The sequence below is a fragment of the Prunus mume genome, linkage group LG5 (genome assembly GCF_029339155.1).
Source record: "Prunus mume cultivar Tortuosa linkage group LG5, ASM2933915v1, whole genome shotgun sequence".
Taxonomy (NCBI): Eukaryota; Viridiplantae; Streptophyta; class Magnoliopsida; order Rosales; family Rosaceae; genus Prunus; species Prunus mume.
Window position 1 is genome coordinate 11,085,975 of NC_142702.1, and position 22,454 is coordinate 11,108,428.

General features: G+C 41.7%; 1 protein-coding gene across 1 annotated transcript; it reads right to left on the minus strand.

Annotated features, from left to right (window-relative positions):
• Positions 1-11,986: 11,986 nt before the first annotated feature.
• Positions 11,987-21,520, minus strand: NUP1 (nuclear pore complex protein). The gene is made up of 9 exons (XM_008233717.3): positions 20,998-21,520; positions 19,822-19,868; positions 18,527-18,642; positions 17,801-18,002; positions 17,350-17,652; positions 16,987-17,076; positions 16,156-16,908; positions 15,024-15,466; positions 11,987-14,131 (listed from the first exon to the last, which is right to left on the minus strand). Exons 1-9 carry the CDS (start codon positions 21,266-21,268, stop codon positions 12,514-12,516), a joined length of 3,843 nt encoding a protein of 1,280 aa, XP_008231939.2. The 5' UTR covers positions 21,269-21,520; the 3' UTR covers positions 11,987-12,513.
• Between the last annotated feature and the right edge of the window lie 934 nt (positions 21,521-22,454).

Consider the following 22,454-nt stretch of genomic DNA (forward strand, 5'->3'; position numbering starts at 1 on the left):
TTCTTTCGTTCAACCACTACCCTAAACCTCATTACTACCCTTGTAAAGTCCTTTTGATCCTTGGTGTTGCATGGTATTATGTGGAGAGAAGATTGGATAATGAGCTTATGGGGTTCGGAATTTTTGATTTTGCTCTAAGTGTGTGCGCATGTACTTATTTGAGTTGCAGGTGTTGTTCTGATTTGGCATTCACACACTACACTTAAGGATGTCATTGTGAGCCTTGGTTACCCTTGAATCATGTGTGGAACTTAGATTGTGATTGTTGTGTTTCTTTGGAACCATATATTTCGGTGATTCTTTGAGGATATTGTTTGGAAGGCTAGCAGCTTATTTCCTGTTTTCTAAATGGTATTTTTCCTTTGTTTTGCTTGAGGACTAGCAAAATCTAAGTTTGGGGGTATTTGATAAGGTCATAATTTCACACATTTGCATGCCTTCTTTGCTTAGTAATTTTGTTTAGCTTCTCTTTATTTTGAGTCTCTTACCTATGTTTGTGTGTTTTGTAGGTTAAGACAGCAAGAGATCACATTTGATGCAATCCATGCTTGTTAAGGGCTGATTGGGATAAGAGGAATATGGGCTTAAAGACAAACCCAATTTGGGCCACACTCCTTGTCAGTCCAGTTTCGTAGGTCATCTTGCAGGCCTCATTTCAGCAACTTACACAGGTCGGATGAGGAGACATCCTTGATAGAAGTTGTTCCAATGGGTGTCTATTATAACATATCCAAATTTCAGCCCAATTAGATAACTCTGGAGCCCTTAGCACGTCAAAGACTGAACCAAGGTCACAGAAATGTCATGATTGGCTGCCATCACATTACATCCCTAGAGCCATGTGCTCAGCATGGGCAGCCATACATGGGAGTCAAATCAGCTCAGGAACTCAGAAAGATGAACAAAAGTCAAGCTTTCCATAAAGACACCATACCAAAGCATGGGCAGCTGGAGCAAGTGGCAAGCATGGGCAGAAGGGAGCAGTTGGGAGCAGCTAAGAGAGGTGTGCTTCACCAGCCAAAGGGGAGGACGAAATTTCTCTCTATAAATAGAGAGCTGCTCACTCATTCAAGGGATAGGCAGACACACACATTCACTTCATCCATTACTCTCAAACACACATTCAGATTCACCACAAAGAGAGAAGAGAGCTGGAGCTGTCACTGGGAATTCCTTGCTGCCATCATCTAGTTCTTCTCCTCTCTTTATCCTATCTATGTATTTCTTATTTTCTGTACTCATAGTTATGTCTAACTAACCCATTTAGTTAGGGCTTAGGATGAAGCCCTAGTCATGAATATTCAATGTTATGGATGATTTTATAGTTAATTGATTTCCTTGCTTTCATTACCAAGTTGTTAATCTCTAGTTTATTATGTGCTTGATGTATGTTTTCTTGGAGTGGCTAACTAAGATTTTATGCATCTAGCACATGTTGGGAAGGGGTTTAGATTCACCAATTCTACTCCCTTTCACAAGCAACAAATGAATGGCCTAAGAATCATTCAAGGGGTTAATAACCATAGGTTGACTAGGACAGATACCATGTTCTAGGACTTGTGTGATTATCATATTCTCAAGGAGCTTAATGACTCTTGTATGCTTTATTCTAAGTAGATACCATGCTTAGGTTGCATATTAGAGATCACGTGTTGTGTAGATACCATGCATAATCACATGCCTTAGGAGAATCATGCATCCTGCACCTAGATACCATAGGCTTGTATGCGATAATCTATTATTGATGAAGCTTGAGTCAATTTCTATGCATTCATAACTTGGATAGGAAGACTAGTGGTAGATTCCAAGGCTCTAACACCTCTCAATCTTTGTTTCACAACTTTTTGATTGCTGCCAGTGTTTACTTTCGAGCACTTTCATTTCACGTTCTTCTTTTCATTTCAACAACAAAACCCCCCATTTCGAGTGCGTGTGTGGTGCTAGGATTCTGTCCTAGACCTTGAGTAATTAGCAAGAGGCATTGTTGAATTTGACCTTGCCTTTAGCTAGTTAGTCAGTTTCTTTGTTCTATGTTTTTCTAGCATTCTAAGTAATTTAGCTTGGAACCAAGTTACCATTCTCTGTGGGATCGACCTCGTATTTACATAAGCTATACTATAAACGGTTCGTGCACTTGCGAGAATTAAAGTTGCTGTTTTTAATAACTCATTTTAGTTGTTAGGAATTGAATCAACAAGTTTTTGGCGCCGTTGCCGGGGAACCGGTAACGTTGGTGCTATAGTTAGATTACTTTGATTGTTTTGTTTTTGGTTGTTTCATTTGTTTCTTTTCGTTGGTTTTTCTTTTAGTATTCAGTTTTTGTATTTAGTTATTATCTCCATTGAAAGCACTGAATTGAGTTCCTTGGTGTGTGCATGTCCGAATCTGACCAAGAGCAAAGTTCACCTGAGCCACTTTCACCAAGAACCTGCTGTACGTGCTTTGGTTTGAGGAGGAATTATAGTTCTTCAAGTGCTTATTCTAAAAGTTCCGAATCTGAAGGTTCAAGCACGATGGCAGAGATTCCGAACACCAACAATAATGTTGAAGGAGGTGGTGCGCTTGTTGTCCAACCTCGGAAACCCCTGCGTGAGTTTTCCATTCCCAAAGTCACCGATCAACCTTCGTGCATCGTCTATCCTCAACTCACAGTTGACAGGTTTGAGCTTAAAAGTGGTATGATTCATCTTCTTCCAACTTATTATGGTAATACCACTGAGGATCCTTACATGCATATTAAGCAATGCTTTGAAATATATGCTACAATCAAAATTCATGGCCTTGATAATGAGCAGATTAAGATGAGGCTATTCCCATTCAGTTTAAAAGATAAGGCTAAGTCTTGGTTATACTCTTTGCCTAATGCTTCAATTCATGCTTGGGAAGAGCTTTCTAATAAGTTTCAAAACTTGAAGAGCTACATGAGCCAGGCACCACTGTTATCAAAACCGATCCCGGGCGAGGTACTACTCCTGTACCTTTTGGTATCCGGCTTTGCCGTTAGCTCGGTGTTGATCGGAAGCTAGAGAAGGCGGAGCTACCGATCTTTATGTCGCAAGGCGCTCAGTGCGAGCTTGGTACCCACCTGGGCGAGCTAGCAGCCTGGTCGTCTCGGCGCAAAGACTCCGCCCCTACTTCCGTGCCACGAAATTACGATTCGGCGAACCAGCCTCTTGGCGAGTCTGCAAAGCGAAACATCCGGCGATTGGTCAAATGGGCAATCGAGTTGGGAGAATTTGACATACTGATTCAAACCAAGGCCCGCGAGAAAAGGCCAGGCCGTTGCCGACTTCATCTCCGAGCTCACACCTCCTGCGCTATTGGAGCCATCATCGTCAGCGCCATCTCTCTTGCACGGATAAAGCGCATACGAGCGTTTGACACTTCCGTTCTATGCGGGTCTTGCATGTGGATGGCTCGGCAAACCAGCAAGGTTGTGGCGCCGGGTTGGTATTAACCACTCGGACGGTAGCAAAATTGAGTATGCCCTCCGATTCAACTTAGGACCTCCAATAGCGAGGCGGAATATGAGGCCCTCTGGCTGGCCTTCGGCTAGCCAAGAGCATGGCCTTGAGCGGTCAGGCATTCACGGTGACTCCCTCATAGTAAATCGGATAGCGCGGACTTCGCGGCAAGGATGCATCCATGTCACCTACCTCTCGGCAGCCCACCAACTACTACAAAAATTCCGGGCCTACGAGATTGGCGGATCCCGTGTCGAAAAACAGCCACGCCGACGCGCTCTCCCGATTGGCCGGCGATAAGCGACAAGATCGGAAGGAAGGTACGGTGGAGATATTATCGACCAAGTACAACCGCCCGGCCGAGGTATGTACCGTTGATGCGAAGACACATGGATGTCTCAATCTACGTCTTCGACTACGGAACCCTTCCTACCGATAAAGCGCAAGCTCGGAAACCGTTACCGATCGGCAAGATCTGTGATCATCGGCGATGTTCGCATGCGATGTTATATGGCGCCGTATCTAAAGTGCCCGACCGAGGAGCGGGGACTACGTCCCGGGAGGTCCATGGAATCTGCGGTGACCACTCGGTTCCGATCGCTCGCACACAAGGTCTTCCGAGGGTTATTTACGGCGACTCTTCACGGATGCGAACACATTAGTCGGAAGGTGTGACAAATGCGGTGATTGATGGTGTCCCTCATATCCTGCCGAGCGGCTGCGCGATCGTGAGCCGTGGCGTCGCCCTGGGGGGACCTAATTGGTCCGATGCGGAGGGCAAGGGTCGAGTCAAATACGCTTGTCGTTGCCGTAGACTACTTTACCAAATAGGTAGAAGCCAAGGCCCTAGCGACAATAGCGGCAGCGGGTCGAAGATTTCGTCGGGCGAACATTTGCTGCCGATTCGGCATCCCCTACGCCATCGTCCACGGATAACGGCAGCGGTTTGATTCGAAGTCTTTAGGGAATTCTGCACCCAACTCAAAATCAACTCGTTCTTTGCTTCGCCAACGCACTTCAATCGAACGGACAGTGTGAAGCCATGAACAAAATTGTCAAGAAGTGTTGAAACGGCGGCTTGACAAAGCCAAAGCTGGCGGAAAAGCTTCGAGGCGCTATGGGCCATCCGGACATCCTACCAAACGGCAACCGGGAAACACCATTCTTTATGACTTTCGGTTCGAGGCGGTAGTCCCAGTGGAAATGGAGAGCCTTCCTACCGAACGGAAACCTTCGCACCAAAGGCGAACGAGAAGCGCTTGCTGAGCCTCGACCGCTCGAAGAACGCCGAGCACAAGCCAACCTTCGAACGCTTACAAGCAGCGTCTCTCGATATTATGACTCGAGGTCAGATCCCGTTCTTTCCGAATCGGAGATTGGGTCATACGGAAAGTCTCTCGCAGCCAAGAATCCTACGGAAGGACCTCGGACCTTCCGGGAAGGACCCTACGAAATCATCGGTATCCAGCGATCGGGGACTTATCGACTTAGAGACTCCAACGGAAAGACCCTCGGTCGTCCTTGGAATGTAGAGCATTTGAAGTATTATTTCAAATGAAGTCACCTGGCCTACGGCGAGGTCACGGGGTCCCAAGAGCCTCCGGTATCTCTACAAGCACGGCCTTCGGCATTATAGCGTTTCCTAGCCAATGGCGGGTTCTAAATTGTAAAGCGCACTCAAAATTGTACTTTTGCCTTCGGCAGTATATCAATGAAAGGGCCTTCGGCTCATGTATTCAGAACCTTTGTTGTACCTTTCAATCTCTCCATTTTTGTTCAAAAAAGGATACGGTAGGGACCACCGGTCGCAGTAAACTCCACACTTTGACAACGCCATTATCCTACCGATTAAGGGACAACGTAAGACTTTATTAACCTTTATTATCTTTCGGTAATTACGGGCCGTTGCTTTGCCATCGGCAAGCACGCCTAATGGTTTCAAATCCTTAACACTAGGAACTTTTGCTTAAAAGGAAACGTTATTGTGCCACGAGTGACCTTTGTTTAGTAGCCTTCGGCATTAAACAGAAAAGTGAAAAATCTCCTAAGTGCGTTACCAATTCATAAGAAAGATGCAACTAACTTAAAGTGACTTAAAGTGCGAACATAACTTTAATTTGAAAGATGCCAACGGCATCAGAGCTGTAACAAAATTACAAAAATGCCTACGGCATCAAAATTAAATTAAACACTTAAAAATTGCCCTCGGCAGTAAGTTTATAAAGATAAAAAATTGGAAACAAAAGCAGCTCCTTCAGAATCCTCCATAAGACAGACCTCATCGGCACAGGGGCACCATCGACCTCGGCACCCCGGGATCACCGTGGGACCTCCTCTATCATGTCCTTCCCTCGTACTCCTCAACCATCTCTTCGGTTATGCCTTGGAAGGGGATCGGCAATGAAGTTAAGGTTGAGCTTCTTCCGGGGTTGTACCGCTTGAAACGGTAGAGAAGGTCAGCCATTTCGAGCCTACCTCCTTGTCCAAAGGTAGAAAACTCGATGGACCGACGGTAGCCTGGATCGCCTCCGTCATGACCTCGATCTCGAAGCCACGGTCCGCTCGGACTCCTCAAAGCCACTGGACCGCCTCTTTCGACTCAGAGCCTCCTTCGCCGTCGCGCCCGACTCCAAAGTGCCGACATCTCGCCAAGCTTGGCACGATAAACCTTTACCGCCGTTCGGCGACTGCATGTCCTTGGCCAAGTTTGCTGGCTTGGATGGCCTTGCCGCCGGCAACCTTTGCCCTGCCGTCTTCATATGCCTTCTTCGCCTTCTCGGCGGCATTAATGGCTCGCTTAACGCAGAGCCACATGTCCATCGATGCTGCACAACAAGCGAAAGCGTTAGAAGGAGACGAAATGAGCAGGAAGCGCTAAAAGCGATAGGCACTTACGAGGCTTGGAGACGGAAGCGCGGCCAGCCTCCTCTGAAGTAGCTTCTTGGCAGATCCTCAATCTCGGACAGCTCCATTTGTGAACCGAGGATCATATGGTTCATAAACGCGGCACCGTCTTGAAGGACAAGCGAGTAACGGCTCAAGGCACCTCATCGTCCTCGGCGAAGATGGCCTGGCGAGCTCGGTTTGTCGACCGTGTTTTGGAGCGGTCGGCATCAAGGTCCATCGTGAACGGCCTCTTGCCCGCAGCTTTAGAGGAGGCGCCCTCGGTAGGCGGAACTTCGGTGGGGACGGACCAGCCTCGGCGGCCGGCGCGCCGACTTCGGCATGCATCCGCAACGCTTGTTGAGTGTCACATCGTCGGGTCCACACCTCCGGCGCCGGTGCCTTTCCGGTTTTCTTCTTCTTCCCGCATGCCGAGCATGAGGCGTCTCTTCGAGGACTCGTTCATCCTCTTTGCCTCGGCAGCCTTCCTCTCTTCGGTCCTTTGCAAAAAAGGTCGGTCGATTCGCGATGTACATTTTGAGTGTCAAAAATGCGGAAGTATACTTACTCTTGGCGGGGTTGACAAGCGGGCCTTGATGAGATTGGCGGTGAAGAGAAACTTGGTACACCCTCTCAACGGCAGGGACCTTTAGCCTAACCCTTTCAATCTGCCGGATCTCCGTGTGTGGCGCTCGGTGCTTCAACTTGCCTGCACAAAACCAAACGGGATCGGCATTAAAAGAAGTAATGAACGGTAGAATAGCCTACCGGCCATTTGGAACGTAGTCGGGATATGGAAACAGACGGGCTGTCGAGGCGACTCCCAATCACGGACAAAAGAACCCGCCGTTTCCTCCCGTCTTCGTGAGGTCGGGAAGGCATGCAAGTGGCGGCGCTCGGTAGCCTTGAGGCAATTGGCTGGACCCAACCCCGTGATCGGCACACCGACTTCGTGGCGTCAGTGGGAGAACCGCTCGTCGACGGTTCTCCTCCCACCATGCCGAAGTGTGACTACCCCATCAGCGCCACCCGGTTGGGATTGAACTGGCCGGGGCGTAGCCTATTTGCGCCAGATCCTCTGAACGGCGGGCTGCGGAGGGAGCCTCACCCTGCGAAGCACGTCCGTAAAAAGACGACTTCGCCGTCCTTTGATCGCAGAGATTCGGTAGGACTCGGAATCCTCATACCTACCGAATCGGGTGAAGTACTCACCTGAAATTTCGCAATCTCCTTTGGTGATTCTGTTGGGCTCAGATAATCCACGCCGAAGACAAGCTCCTTTGGAACCCCATCGGCACCTAGGATTGCGGGGTAGACTACGGACACTCTCGGCGGTTGGATGGTTCGGCACCGCCTCACCACAGCCGGAAGTGGAGGCCTCGGCTGGTGACCACCGCTCACCACCCCAGGCGCCAAGCCCACGTGGCGACCGTCGCTATATATGATGAACAGCGGTGCGGGCGGTCACAAGCCCCTTCCCGATGCCATGTGTGGGGCTGGTGGGCCTTCGCCGAGTATCTCGACATCGGTATCACTCCCTCCTCGGCATCAGCCCCTGCCGCTTCAACGTCGGAGTCAAAGAGACCGTCCGATGACTCCTTGTCGAACGCATTGGGCTCGCGCTCGGAGAATGACTCGCTATCAGACATCTACAAAAACAGGCAAAAAGGGAAACTAAGGGTCATGCCGGATGCTATCCTACCGACCCCTACATCACCACCTATGGCGACTAGACTACCGAATGAAACCCTATGGCCAGTCTAGTTCAAACCAAGGAAGGACGTAAACTCTTAGGGTATGTAAAGATGGAAAAGTAGGGCTACCGAACGGTACCTTTGTTTAGCTTCGGAGGTGGGCCTTGATGCTCGGATCGCTGAACACGGATCGCCCTTCCTACCATTGGCAGCACCGGAAATTGCCCGGTTACCGTTAGATCTCGTCGGAAATCGCCGGTTGCCGTTAGCACTCGTCGGAAATCGCCTCAGATAGAGCTCTCACTTCTCACTGGATGCAAAGTGAATTCACCACCGGGGTCATCCCTATTTATAGGAGGGAGTTTGACAACGGTACTCCTCGAAAACCAAACGGCGCATGTCGCGCGCACCATCATCACTTCCGCCACGTGTCGCTCATCATGTGGTAGAGGCGGCCGCGAGGCGCAGTCGGCGCTCGACGTCCCTTCACCCGTCGGCTCGACGCGACCTTCGACCGCCGGCCTCGAACTAATGATGCGGAAGGACAAGGTCAGCCCCTTCCCAAAGATCGAGTTACCGAGCGGTAGGGCCGTGGTTCCTTCCAAAGACAACTTCAAATCCCTTCCGAAGACTCTCACAAGGGGACTTGGGGACTCTGTTTATACCAAAATGAACAGCCAATGAGCAGCGAACACGTGGCTAAACCATGGCCATATGGTGCCTTCGGCACATACCTTGGTGAAGACCTACCGATCGCAACGTTAGGGCAACCTCGCCCCACGCGTGGCGGTCCACAATTGATGTCGAGTCCCACATCGAAACTCTAGACAAATTGCACACCTCCCAAGACCTATAAAAGAGGACACCCATCCCAGCTTGAAGGTGATCAATCAGAACTAACGGCATACGCCTATTGATCTGTAGTTCAAACTTACTAAATCCGTACTTACTAAAGCATCGGAGAGCCTTCGGCCGGTACCACACCGGTGCCCTAGGATTTACCGTGTGTTTGTTATCTTACAGATCGCTCATCCTACCGAGGACATTAGATACCGAAGAGACCTAATCACCTAAGTTACGCGGAAAAGTATTAAACCATTTTTCTGCGTCAACAATGATAAAAGAATCTTTCATTTCTCATCCATAGGAAAAACACATGGGGCCTTAAATTTGTTTCTCCTTGCACTTATGATTTGACTTCTTCTTTTTCCACTTATTATTTGACTTATGTACATTAATGCAATTAAAAAAGAATATTGTTGGGGACACTAAATTTCAGTCCCAAATGAGGTGGCAAAAACCAGCATCAATTTTCAATGATCAAGTTTCCAATGTTTCAACAACAAAATATATTTCCAATATTTATTAAGGGATATTCATTGAAATGTCACTTGAACTTATACCTTAGTTTCAATTTGTCACCTGAAAAAAAAAAATTAAGTGAAATGTCACCTGAATTTTTCAAAATCCATGATTTGTCACCTCACTTTAACATCATCCAATTTTCCAACTATTTTCAAGGGTATTTTAGTCATTTTATTTTCAAGAGTATTTTCAAAATGGAAAAATCATTATAAAAAAAATATGAAAAGACCCTTGAAAATTATAAAAATTATATATCTTTTCACATTTAATCCGCAGCCATTTTTACATTTAAGCTTTATTTTTTTAATAATAATTTTTTCCATTTTCAAAATATCCTTGAAAATGAAAAGACTAAAATACCCTTGAAAATAGATGGAAAATCAGATGATGTTAAACTCAGGTGATAAATCATGGATTTTAAAAAATTCAGGTGACATTTCACTTAAATTATTTTTTCAGGTGACAAATTGAAACTAAGGTATAAGTTTATGTGACATTTCAACAAATATCCTATTTATTATTATATTTAAAAAAATGAATTAATTATGAGTAATTAATTTGGTAAAACAAATTTAACATAATAATAATAATAATGACTTAGTGAACCAAATGTCCCGAAATTGATGAATAGCACCCTATCCCACCACCCGCATAACCTTCACTGCATCACCTGTTATTGATTCGAATAATTATAAATAATTTTTTTTGATAATTTTTTTTAATACAAGTGATAGTCTAAATTATAAGGTAAATGAGGGGTTTCTCACTTGCATACTACCAAGGTGTCATGGGATTCGAACTTAAGACAATTGGTCTACAAGTCAAGACTAGACCATCACTGAGTTTTGAGTGGTCTAGGGCTAAAAATTAAAATGAGGCCCTTAGTATTTTTTTTAAACATTTAATCACAGTTTTACAAGAAAAAAAAAAGTATATACACATGTATTTTTATTTTGGCTTAAATATAGTAATTTAATTGGACTAAAATAAAAATGCAAACCATGATATGGTTGACAACAACAAAAATCATCAAACTAGAAGAATTAAACATTTTCTTTAAGAAAGTGTTTAATTGCATATTTCTTGTTCTAAAGCCAATTAATACTATTTTAATATGGGCATTTGTTCTGTTAAAGATTGAAATGGTTTTTATTTTGGACCTTATAATTTTGAACCTTCCAAAAATTACTTTTAATATGGTCCTAACAATGTTATAAAACATTCAAGGCCCTAGGTCGTTGCCCTCGGGACCCATGCCCACGGCGGCCATGGTCAAGACCGTTTTCCTTCGTGTCCTATCATGAATATAATACCTATGTTGGGTGACCTTGGGACAACTGAAGATCCAGAAGAATGGTTATGGGTTTTCGAAAAAATGAAGATGCGAAGGTAAACAAATTATGGAACATTGATTTCTATCATTGTGAATTCCATCATTTATAAATTCTTAGCATTCCATTTGGATTTAGAACAATAACTCATGATTTAGCTATAAGTCATTTATATTTCTATTGCTCGGCAACTTAAGCGTGAAACTTATTAAATGACGCACCGAAACATTTATGAAAATTAGGGATCAAGATTTCCAAGTTTAATTTCTGCTAAAAGAGTGGTTATTTCGCAATTTCTATTTAGAAACAATTCATTTTTCCTTATAATTTCTATTATTTACAAAATTTAACATACATAAATTCAATACAAATTCAAACACTAAAATTATTAATTATCATAAATTTAAACTATGAATATTTAAATTCCGTCATTTAAGAATTCTACGTATTTTTCAAATGCATTAGGTTGAAGCTGAACATGTTGTTTCAGTGAGTGGAGAGAATGCAACACAATGCTGGAGTAAATAATTGCCCTGGAACTGGAACTGGAACTGCAGAATTCATAAGAAAATAACTCATAATTACAGCATGATTTAGGAAATGAAAATATGTGGCTCATTATAGTCCCTTTAAATATGACTTTCTCTTTTATCGTTCATCCATGTACGTTTAACTCCTTAGTCATCTTGTACTTAAAATTAAAAAAAAAAACCTAGTCATCTACCCTTAATACAGCATGGCTTTTTAATTTTTGCTAAACATTTAGTTTGATGAAATTCTGGATTCCAGGCCAAACTTATATAGATTATTGCGGACAATAACACAAACTCAATCTACTTATTTCAAGTGAAATTCTTAAGACTTTCAGCTCTATCTATAAATACGCTGTCAGGTTTAAATAATAACTTGGACAAAACTGTAACCAGGGAAGAGAGCACTGAGAAAAATATCAGTAACCAAAACTTTTCTCAAAATGGAATCGCTAAATGAACGAAGGCAAGTGATGGAACAAATTATGCCAGACACATACAAATACCGCACATTTGGGATGAACGATGTTGAAATCTGCTTCGCCTCTAGCATTAACCCTTTTCAATCGGTCGATACCAATATAAACATGAAATACGAATATGCTAGTGTTAGGCGTCGCCCTTTCGCACACGTAAACACAAAGCAAAAGACACATTCTTACAACACAATCATTCAATGCGAACAAAACACACGATACCTAAAATAAATGCATAAAATATTTATTTGGAAAAAAGCTAATTTGATTAAGACCCAAGTAATGTGCTCACTGCTGCATCATGTATCCCCTGCCTCCTGGGGAAAAATCAGTAGGCGGCCAGCAGATAAGCTTGGACACATTCACAGCTGTTTCCTTTTATGTTACAAATAGCAGAGTACACAGAAAACAGTTGCTAACACAATTGCCCAGCCAGAAAGCCTAATACCACCTACACTTACTAATACAAAAACATTCACCTACTACATGTACTAATACAAAAGCATAAATGTTCCGACTACAAACTGGTATAAAATTGTGAAAAACCTCTCATTCCAACCACGAAAATTTTGCTCGATTGTAAAAAGAAAGAGGGAAACAATATATATGTAGAGCAAACAGAATAGTCTGATCTTCCTAACCACAGAAGGAAAATTATACCTTCATCAGTATCGAACCAGCAATCTCTTGTATCTAGTCTTGCATATTAAAGTTATTCACCCTCATACAGAGAACAGAGAACAACCACCACACCACCCACATTTTACCACTCATGCCTTCTTCCGCTGCCTGTTGTGTTTAATCTTCACCATTCTTCGGTTAGACTTGTCACCACCAGTGCCCAACGAGAAGCTGCCCCCTTGACTTGCACCCAAACTACCCGAAGCCTGAAATGGTGAAGGGTTCTGTGGGTTGGCTAGATTCTGTTGGCCTGAAAATTGGAAGGGATTCGCCGCTGGGACTGCAGGTGTAGATCCAAATGCATAGCCAGACTGTGGGTTTGAAACAGGCTGTTGACCAAACACAGGCTGTTGACCAAACACAGGCTGCTGACCAAATACTGGGACTGTAGGCGTAGATGCCTGATTAGTGTCTTCAGCCATGCTGTCTACAAAGTTCATTTGATCATTATTACCCGAGGAACCAAATGGAAAAGCAGGATTTGGGTTCCCAAATGCAGGCTGTGATGGGACAGTACTAGCTGCAGATGAAGTGAATGGGAACATCGAAGTTGAGGATGCACCATTGGATGATCCAAACATCATAGATGCCCCATTGGCATTTGTAGAAGAAACTGCGGAAGCTCCAAACAATATAGGTGCGCTGTTTGTAGTAGCAGCGGCAGTTGAGGATCCTCCAAAGACAAAAGGCGTGTTACTAGTAGTAGCAGCAGTCGAGGACCCTCCAAATACAGTAGGTGCAGAAGTAGCCAAGGATGCTCCACACGACAACCCAGCTGACAAAGATGTTGTGGAAGCAAATGCAAGAGACTTAGGGGATTGCCAATTGGAAACAAATATGCCAGGAGCAGTACTGCTACTGGAGTTGGCCTCCAATGAGGGAGCAGAAGAACCAAGTCCAGTACTTGCTCCTGAACTAAACAGATTAGGAGCAGAGGTTGAGCCAAACTGTCCAGTACTTCCAGACAACCCGAATGATGGTGAGGCAGCTGATGATGCAATTCCAGTCTGCTGGGAAATAGGAACAGATCCACTGCCAGCACCACCACTAACAAATCCAAACATACCACTCCCTGTGCTTGGAATGGCAGTAGATGTGGCAGCAAAATAGGTGCTGCTTAGATTACCAAAGCCCTTGTCTTCCTTGTTCTTTCCTTCAAACGAGTCTAAGGAAGAATTTACTGGAACTGGTGTAACTGCAATTGAAGCAGTGGAGGATTCAAATAAAATAGGCGCAGCTGGCAATGAAGTTGCTGGATTTGAGCTAGGAACATTGCTACTGTTGGTGGTTACTGCAGTTGAAGCAGTGGAGGATTCAACTTTGAAATTAGGCACAGATGAAAATGAAGGTGCTGGAGCTGAGCTAGAAACATTGCAACTCTCGGTGGTGACTGCAGTTACACTAGCGATGTTGTTACCACTGTTTGTGTTGGCAGTGAGGGTCATGCTACCTGATGAATTTGGACTTGTCAAAAAAGCTGAAGGAACGGAGGGAGAAAATGGAGGGGTTGACCCATTATTTAGGCTTGAATTATTGGAAGGGGTGCCATTGAATAATATGCCTGTGGTTGATGGTGCTGATGATACAGAGAACAGAGCAGTTTCAGGTATCCTAAAAGAGACTCCAGCATTATTCTTATTATCAGCTTTATCTGATTCAAGTGGTTTGAATACAGAATTTGTTGCAGCAGCTACAACGGCAGATACACTGCAGATGAAAACATTGATATATAAATAAATAAATAAATAAATAAAACAGTACTTTTTGGGTGAACATAAAAATTAGTAACACCACTAAAGAACAAATGATTGAGATTTCCACATGATACCACTGATTACATTTTGAAACGAAAGAGAAAGTCCTTTCTCTTTCGTTGTCCAGTTAAGAGCTTGTATCAATCACCACCCATCACAGGAGCAGCCCCTCAACCCCATTTTTCAAACCCTAAATCACCACATAGCCACCAGTACTAGATCTACCCTGACCAAATGAAATTCTGGTGGGGAACAAAAGTACACAAGCATTAAGGCAGAAGGAAACCATAATTTTGAAGGTATTCTAAGCACTTTGTTCCTTTTGTTCTAACTTACCATGGTACGAATGTCTTCAATTGTCTTTCATTCTTTGCTAATAAATAAACGCTTTATCTATCAATATTGCATTATTTTCGCTAACTGCCTTCACCACTAGCAAAGAAGATTGAAAATATAAATCCAAAAACTGCTCACACGAGAACCCACGCTGAACTATACGAAGGTTCCAACAGACGATAGCTTAATTTTTCATTGCCACACTAAGTGAGCACTTTAAACTGACATTTACAGGCAACCTGCCTTCGTGGTATTAGACCATAAACTACCTTCATGGTCTTCGGACATGCATATCCTCTACCAACTGAATGATATTCATACAGTTCCAATCCATTTGCCCATTCCTTTATAGGAAAATCCTTCAGAAGCCTAGGTTTGTTTATACACTTAAATCTCTTTTTATAAAGAAAAAATAAGCAAAAGATAAATGCAGCAAACAAGGGCCTTCAACAATACTTTTCAACAATAGGAGAATATTAAAAAGAAAATAGGCAAATTATCATACGGACCTGCTTGAGCTTTCAGGATTGGGGACTGAAAAGGCACCAGATTTTATGTCAACAGATTCACAAACTGCAGGTGACGAAGCGAAAGCAAACTGTGGCTGTGCAACTTCGTCAACACTCTTAGAGACATAGTTAAACACAGGAGAAGCTGCATCTGAATCCTTCATTGAAGCAACTTTACCCCCAAAGTTAAACATTGAAGGACCAGCATTTGATTCTTCTGGTGGAGCAACTTTATCATATGTAAAGGATGGCTGGGTAGATACCATCTTGCTGAATGACAATGCACTAGAGCCAATAGTGTTGGTGCCATTCTCAGCAAGCACAGACCCATCAGAGAAAGCTGGAGGCTTCTCCAGTGTAACAGTTGCTGTAGCAATACTGCTCTTCTCAGTCGAGAAAGTCTCCACCTTAGAATTGTCATCATCATCCAGCTCAAGATAATCCTACAAACCATACCCATAAGGTTCAAATATATCACAGGATAAGGAATTCAATAACAAAGAAATTAATAATATTCATTTGCTAAACATTGAAAGAAATATTAAATCTAGTAAGATTTTCAAATTGGAACTGATGGAATCTAAATTGAATTTGTAACAAAAATTTTAATTCAATTGTTATTTTAATTTGTACTTTTCTTCTCCAATTCCTGGACGAAAACAACCCCCTCGTAAACTTGATCTATTTGATCAGCAAACGCTTACTATACAAATCACCTATGAATTTGTAACACAGCTAGAGAATCTTATAATCTCAAATGTAAAGCCCCCAATCAGTAGCTACTATGATTTTATTTTATTTTTTGGGATACCTAGAAATCCATCAATCTGCTTTCAGGACACAGCTATGAAATTGGGCCCAGCCCTACAGTCTCTGCAAGGCAGAAAACACTAGGAAGTAGCTAGGTAGGTACCTTTCGGGGTTTACAACCTCAGACCATATGGGCCTGACAATTCCAACTAACCCATGTTGGTGTATGTGCTATGATCAAATTGAAACCAAAATTGGTTATAACATGTCACTAACATTTCAGAGCAGTATAAAGAAGAAAGTAGAATAATTAGGAACTTAGTTTAGTAATAGACCCCAAGATTATCGGGGAACCATGGATGACAAGAAAGCACAACTATACCTCATGTGCACTCATCCTGAATGCCCGTTTCTTTTGTGGAGGATGAACAACAGCGTTTGATGCAGTAGAAACTGCAGTTTTAACATTTGGCACAATATCCTTCTTTTCTGTTGTAGAATCTTCACCATTCATTAGTATAGCTGAACTGTCACAAGGAGCTCTAATTCTCGATGGGCCATTTTCTTTAACCCTGTCCTCATTTTCAGAGGTGAAGTCTCGAGCATCTGGTATCAATCGATCAAATGATACATTCAACTTAGAATTACTCTTATTATTATGGGCATTATCCATAAATTTTGACGAATCCACATCCTCCAGGCTTTTCAGAGCCTGACCACGTAACATGGATGGTGAAAGCTTAGTCGGCGATTTATCTCTCACAGTATGTAGATTGGTCTCAGATGATTTCTCTTTAGGAGAGACCAACTTATCAAGCTGCTCCAGAATTTTGGAAGCCATCTTGCTGGATTTTGAGGGAACAGAAGAGAAACTTGTACTAGGAACAGCATTGTCCCCATTTTCTGACAATGCTTTATGCTTAGGTTCACCCAATGATAGTGGCTTCCATATTGAAGATGATGGATTTTGAGCAGCCTCAGAACTTATTCTAGTCCCGCGAATAGAAGAAGTAGTGCTGTATACTGGTGAGCTCAAGCCTCTTGAAGATAGAAGATTAGGTTTTTGACGAATTCTACGAATAGGACCAACAGATCCTATGTCATTGTCTAAGACTGAAAATCTGCGTTTTAAGACCTACAAAAGAAAAAACAATGAATCTGGATGCAATAAGTACAAAATAAAGTAGCATCTGATAATCTTCAGACTTCATACCCCTTGTTTAGATCCAGAAGGTTGGCTTTGCTCCAATACAGACTGAGAAGACGACGCCCCACCATAAGCATCAACTGTGGACCCAGCACCCTGAAGTACGAGCAAAAGAAAATGTAAGAGCCTCAGTCCCAATAAACATTAAAAACCTGAAAGGAACTGTAGTCCTTTTCTTACACCCAGAAATCCCCCAAACCCACTTTGCAGATCAGACGGTGGGGCACACCGCCGAACCCTACAATGCAGGAAACTCTAGCAACTCAATAAATAGGTTGAGGAATCCAATCCAAATGGGAGCAAACAGGCCTAACCACTCAACTAAACCCTAGTTGGTTGAAAGGAGCTATATTCTCATAGCAAACAAACCTTGAATGTTGTAGTTGTGCGAACTCGAGAGTATGGTGTTCGAGCCATACTGTATATAGCAGATCTGCCTCGCGATCTAGGGGTCACAAAACCATTTTCTTGAGCCCCCCCATTGCCAGAAGTCCATGGCACAAGTGACATCATTGGCGATTTTGACTGAATTGGTAGACTGCTCAAAATAGGTGAATCTTCATGGTGTGCTTGACCTCGTAATCCTAACATTGATGGGGATACTTTTGAAGGCCTACTGCCCATGTATGCTTTTGCGAGCTCTGCAGGTGAAGCAACATCTTCATGAAGGACCTGAAGACATTTTGAACCACTAAATGTCAAAAAAGTGCCAAAGTTCAATATGTTACTATTCCACAATTATTTTTAATTAGAGAGTAGCAAGCATAGCTTTCACAAACTCATCAACCAAAGTATACAAATGGAAAGCAGGTTATCATACACTTGTATTGACAACAGGGTTTGAAACAAGACGGCTCTCAATCCCATTTTTGTCTTGCACTGGAGTTCTAAGAAATTCCTCCTTTCTGTCATGAGAAACCTCTGGCTTTGAAGGCACCACTTCTGACCTTTTCTCTTGATTCTCAATTGGTATATCAACAGTTCTTGAATGCAATAACGCTGTCAATCGATCAATTTCAGATCTGCAGATGTGATTAACATTCAACTCACAGTTAAGCACATGTTGCAAGAAAACAAGTTCTAATCCCCACAAGAGGCATGGACGAAATTATAACTGATCTCTGAAATTATAAACGCATATGTCATAACCCATCCCATTCAGAAATTTCATTCAAAAGTTCACCTCATCGCCTCTTCTGCCACTCTCTCTCCCTCTATCTCCCTTCCCCGCTCCCTCACCCTCTCCATCTAACTTACCCATACAGGAATACTGGTGTAGAGAAATTAACCCTTCCAATTAAATAGAGCATAGAATTACAGCACCCACCAATATTTATAGCAATTAAAATATACAAAAAAAACACACACATCACCATAAATCATTCCCTTTGCATACCAGTGACTGATAAACAACACAGTTTTCCTGATGTACGGCTACATTTAGATTATTATAAGTACTTTCTACGAAAGATTAACAAAAAGATACTACCTAGTACATAAGAACTTTTCCGGGCCAAACAAAAAAAGCAAAAACATAAAAACTTGCCTGGTGAAAGTTTTTTGCTCTAAAATTTGTTTAAGCTCAGTGAACTCGCCTCCATCAGCAGTAGTACTTGGACCAGCACTTTGATCAACTGTGCCTTTTTGCACTCCAGGAGGATACTGTACAACAGACATTACATACAGAAGACATATCAAGATGATTTACATGCAGAATAACATTATCAAAACCATAAAAATAAAATGATAAACCTAAAAATTGAATTTCATTTAAACTTGTTCAGCTTAAAATATATATATATATATATATATATAATAGCACACCACCATAACTCAATTAAAATAATTTTTAATTGACAAAGGACTAAAGAAACAATAATTAATTCTCATTCAATGGGTGCACATTGGCCCAAAAATATAGTTTGCCTCATGCAACCACTCGTGGCTTTGGGTAACAGAAAGAAACTCTCAGGAAACAGGGTACGAGACTCACGCACTAAGTTTCCTTTTTAAAATCTCATTGAACAGTAACCCAGATGCTTTACGTCAGTGCATTTCTAGACAACAGAATAATTATTAGCAACACAAAATGTGGATCTGTAACATGGACTACTCATACCAAAAAATAAACATGGATGAATAATTAAACCAAAAACAAAGAAAAATTGATTAGATCAACCAAAATGAACAGGTTCAACACGTATTGACTCACTTCAACCAACATGAATTCCACAAACTGAGCAGTTTGACCGGTTAAAATGTCCATCCCTATTCAGCAACGAAACCAGGATGTTTACTTCTTTTTTTCCTGTCAGTTTTTTTGACTCTATTATGTCTTTCTGTCTTCATTTCTTGCGATTACAAGGAGTTTTTTCTTATCAATTCTAGACTTTATTAATGGATCAACTAGATACCAAGATCATGTCTTCCAACAGAACTTTAGCCAAATAAACCCAACTGCACTTATATTTCCTTAACCCCCTAAATTATTCTAACACTCGACATAGAGGAAATTAGAGCGCCAAAATTCCTGTTCACCTAACTTTCTAATTTAAAACTATGATCTTACATCAATCATCAAAATTTGTAAATGATGGGAAGTTAAAAAAAGGTTGCATGCTTATAATACTCAAACATAGGGCAAAACGTAGATTCAAGGGTCATGTACTGCCTACAACTCATAATTTCAGAAAAGAATACTGTAATGTTATCAACAAACAGAATGTTTAACACAACATGAGTATAAAGCTTAATAATAAAATAAAAGGTATGGGATCCCAGTTACTAGATCAAAGCACCATGAGTGCAAAGAATAGAAATATACAACACCTTTACACTTACCATGGTAACATCTTCTTTGCCCTTGATCCTTACTTCATGATTTACCCCTGGTAAAGTAACAGCAGATTAAATTCATGAATAATTGGCAAAGAAATCAACAAAGCAATCACAGTCCTTTTCAGAAAATAAGGCAGAAAAGAGTTCATGATAGCTAATCATTATTCTGTTATAAATGAACTGACATCTTATAATAGAAAGTACAAGGCATTCAAGATAACATTGACATACACGCAACAACTGCGAGCAAAATAATTTGACATTTCGCTTTCGTATCTCATTCAAGAAACCAAAGGAGCCAACAACCAGCTAAAATTTAAAGTCACAACGACAGCTAAAGAAATATCATCCTATAAAGAAAGCTTCTAAAGCAAGCAATCTTATGTATTCTCAGGAACTTCAAATTTTCCCCAAAACCCAAATCTACAAAAGAAAAAATACGGGTGATATGGCAGTCACAAATAAAACAAAAAAACTAATCAAGGGAGAAAGTTCAACAGGCTCTTTCGGATAAAGTTCAAATGGCTCTTTCAGATAAGATACCAATACCAGAGACTGTATGAATGCAAAAGACGATGTACTATCAAGCATCACTCTTACAAGAAGCACACCTGACTCATACCAATTTACATGTTAAATAACTAAATTAGCAGTAGATTATAAGGGGTGCATGGATTTTATGCCTTCCTCCTATCAAAAATAAAGGATTCATATGTCTTCCAAATAGTGTAACTTGGCATGCATTATTTGAAATTCAGACCCACTAGAATTTAGGATTCGGTCAATTACAATTTCAATCGTTTATCGTTGAACATTCATGTCTTTACAAGTTTTTCCTGCAGACCCCACAATTATTATAATGAACCTAATGAATTCGAGATCTGATATTCCACAACACAAAAACAACTTGCATAACCCAACATGAAGCAACCAACTACCCAAATTCAACCCTCACACACTGGCCCCAGGAAATTAATTGTTAAGACAAATTGAAACAAAATTAGCTTTGAAATCAGCAAAAACATAACAAAAGGCGTCCCAAATAAAGAAAACCCAACTCCCACATTTGATTGAACAAAGCACCCAAAACTTAGGCCGCAACTTAGGTCGCAACTAAGAAACCACCAAAGCCCTTAGCATAGTAAACAAAGGTAGTCTCGAAAGCAGAAAAAGCCGAACCTGTCGAAGGCGACTGAGGCGGTGGAAGGCGTTTGCGAAAGACGGAGGAAAAGAGGCGGTGGGCGCTGTAGGAGATGAGCCGCTGAGCCGGATCGACGAGCTTCGAGAGCCAGCCATCGTTGGCGGTGCTAGGGTTTCGCAGTGACGTGGGCGGCCGATCGTATGGCGTCGAATGGGAGGTCCTTCGAAACGGCGTCTTCCGAAACTTGCCTCCCGCTCCCATTCCTTCATACGCCTGCTTCTGCTTCTCTTCCCGCGCCGCCGCCGCCATGAGAGAGAGGAGAGAGAGAGAGAGAGAGAGAGAGAGAGAAAGAGAGAGAGCGCTAGGGTTTCAAATATTTTGGGGGTAGAGAGAGAAAGAGATGCGACAGCAAATTAGGGTTTTTAATTGCACCGAGAGCGTGGAATTGAAAGGGGTCAATATGATATTTTACCAAAATAAAATTATCTGTTGTCAGGCGCGCGAGAGAGAGAAAGAGATAGAGAGAGTGACGGAAATTGAAACGAGAGAAAATTATCTGACAGGTTTCCGATGTCATCTTTCTTTTTTATTTTATACCGGGTAAAACTAAAAAGGGAAAGGAAATTCCCAAAACCACAAAAATGTTGAATTTTTGTAATTATTTTTTCTCAATTTTTAATTCCGAAAGGGAACCCATTAAAATGTAGGACTCTTTATGTGAGAGAGAAAAGTTCAAAAAAAAGGGTTTTTTTTATAAAAAAAAAATTCAGAAAAGAGTTTAAGTTCTATCGCGTCATATGATTGTGAAAATTAGTTGAAAATCTATATATATAAAGCAAAAGATATAGAATGGTAAAACATTCAAAATACCAGAAAATGTCTTTGGTTAATGCAAACATTAAGAATTGAAATTATTAATTAAATGAGGATAATATGGTAAATTCACACTTTTTATATGCAAAAAAAATTAAAATTAAAGAAAAATCAGATAATGAATCCTATTTTTATGGAACACAACTACCCATTAATTTTTTTAATTCTAATTATGCACTCTTTGATAATGACAAAAAAAATTAAGGAGAAGAAAGAATGCAGGATAACTATTTTGAAGCGCTTAACGATCCCCTTTTCAAATTATAGGTAAAGTAAATTTCAATGTTGGCTTTAAACTTTTACCTATTTTGATACGAGGGAAAACAAAAAAAGATTATACTGGCGTCGAATATCAAGAACCAAAAAATTGACAAAACTCCCAAATTTAATTGAAAATAAGCAAAAGTGTGGGAGGAAAATCCTAGTTGACAAAGGAATAGCAAACCAAAACTAAACGAGAAAGGAAAGCACAAAATTACTAAAACACAAATTTGAAAAACTTAAAGAATGTCGTTAAATCACAACATACTGGTGTGATTTTCTTCTAAACGACATGGTTTTCACCCAATACTAATGTTGGAGCCCCGAAATGTTAGAAAATTCAAGATCTATTATTAAACAA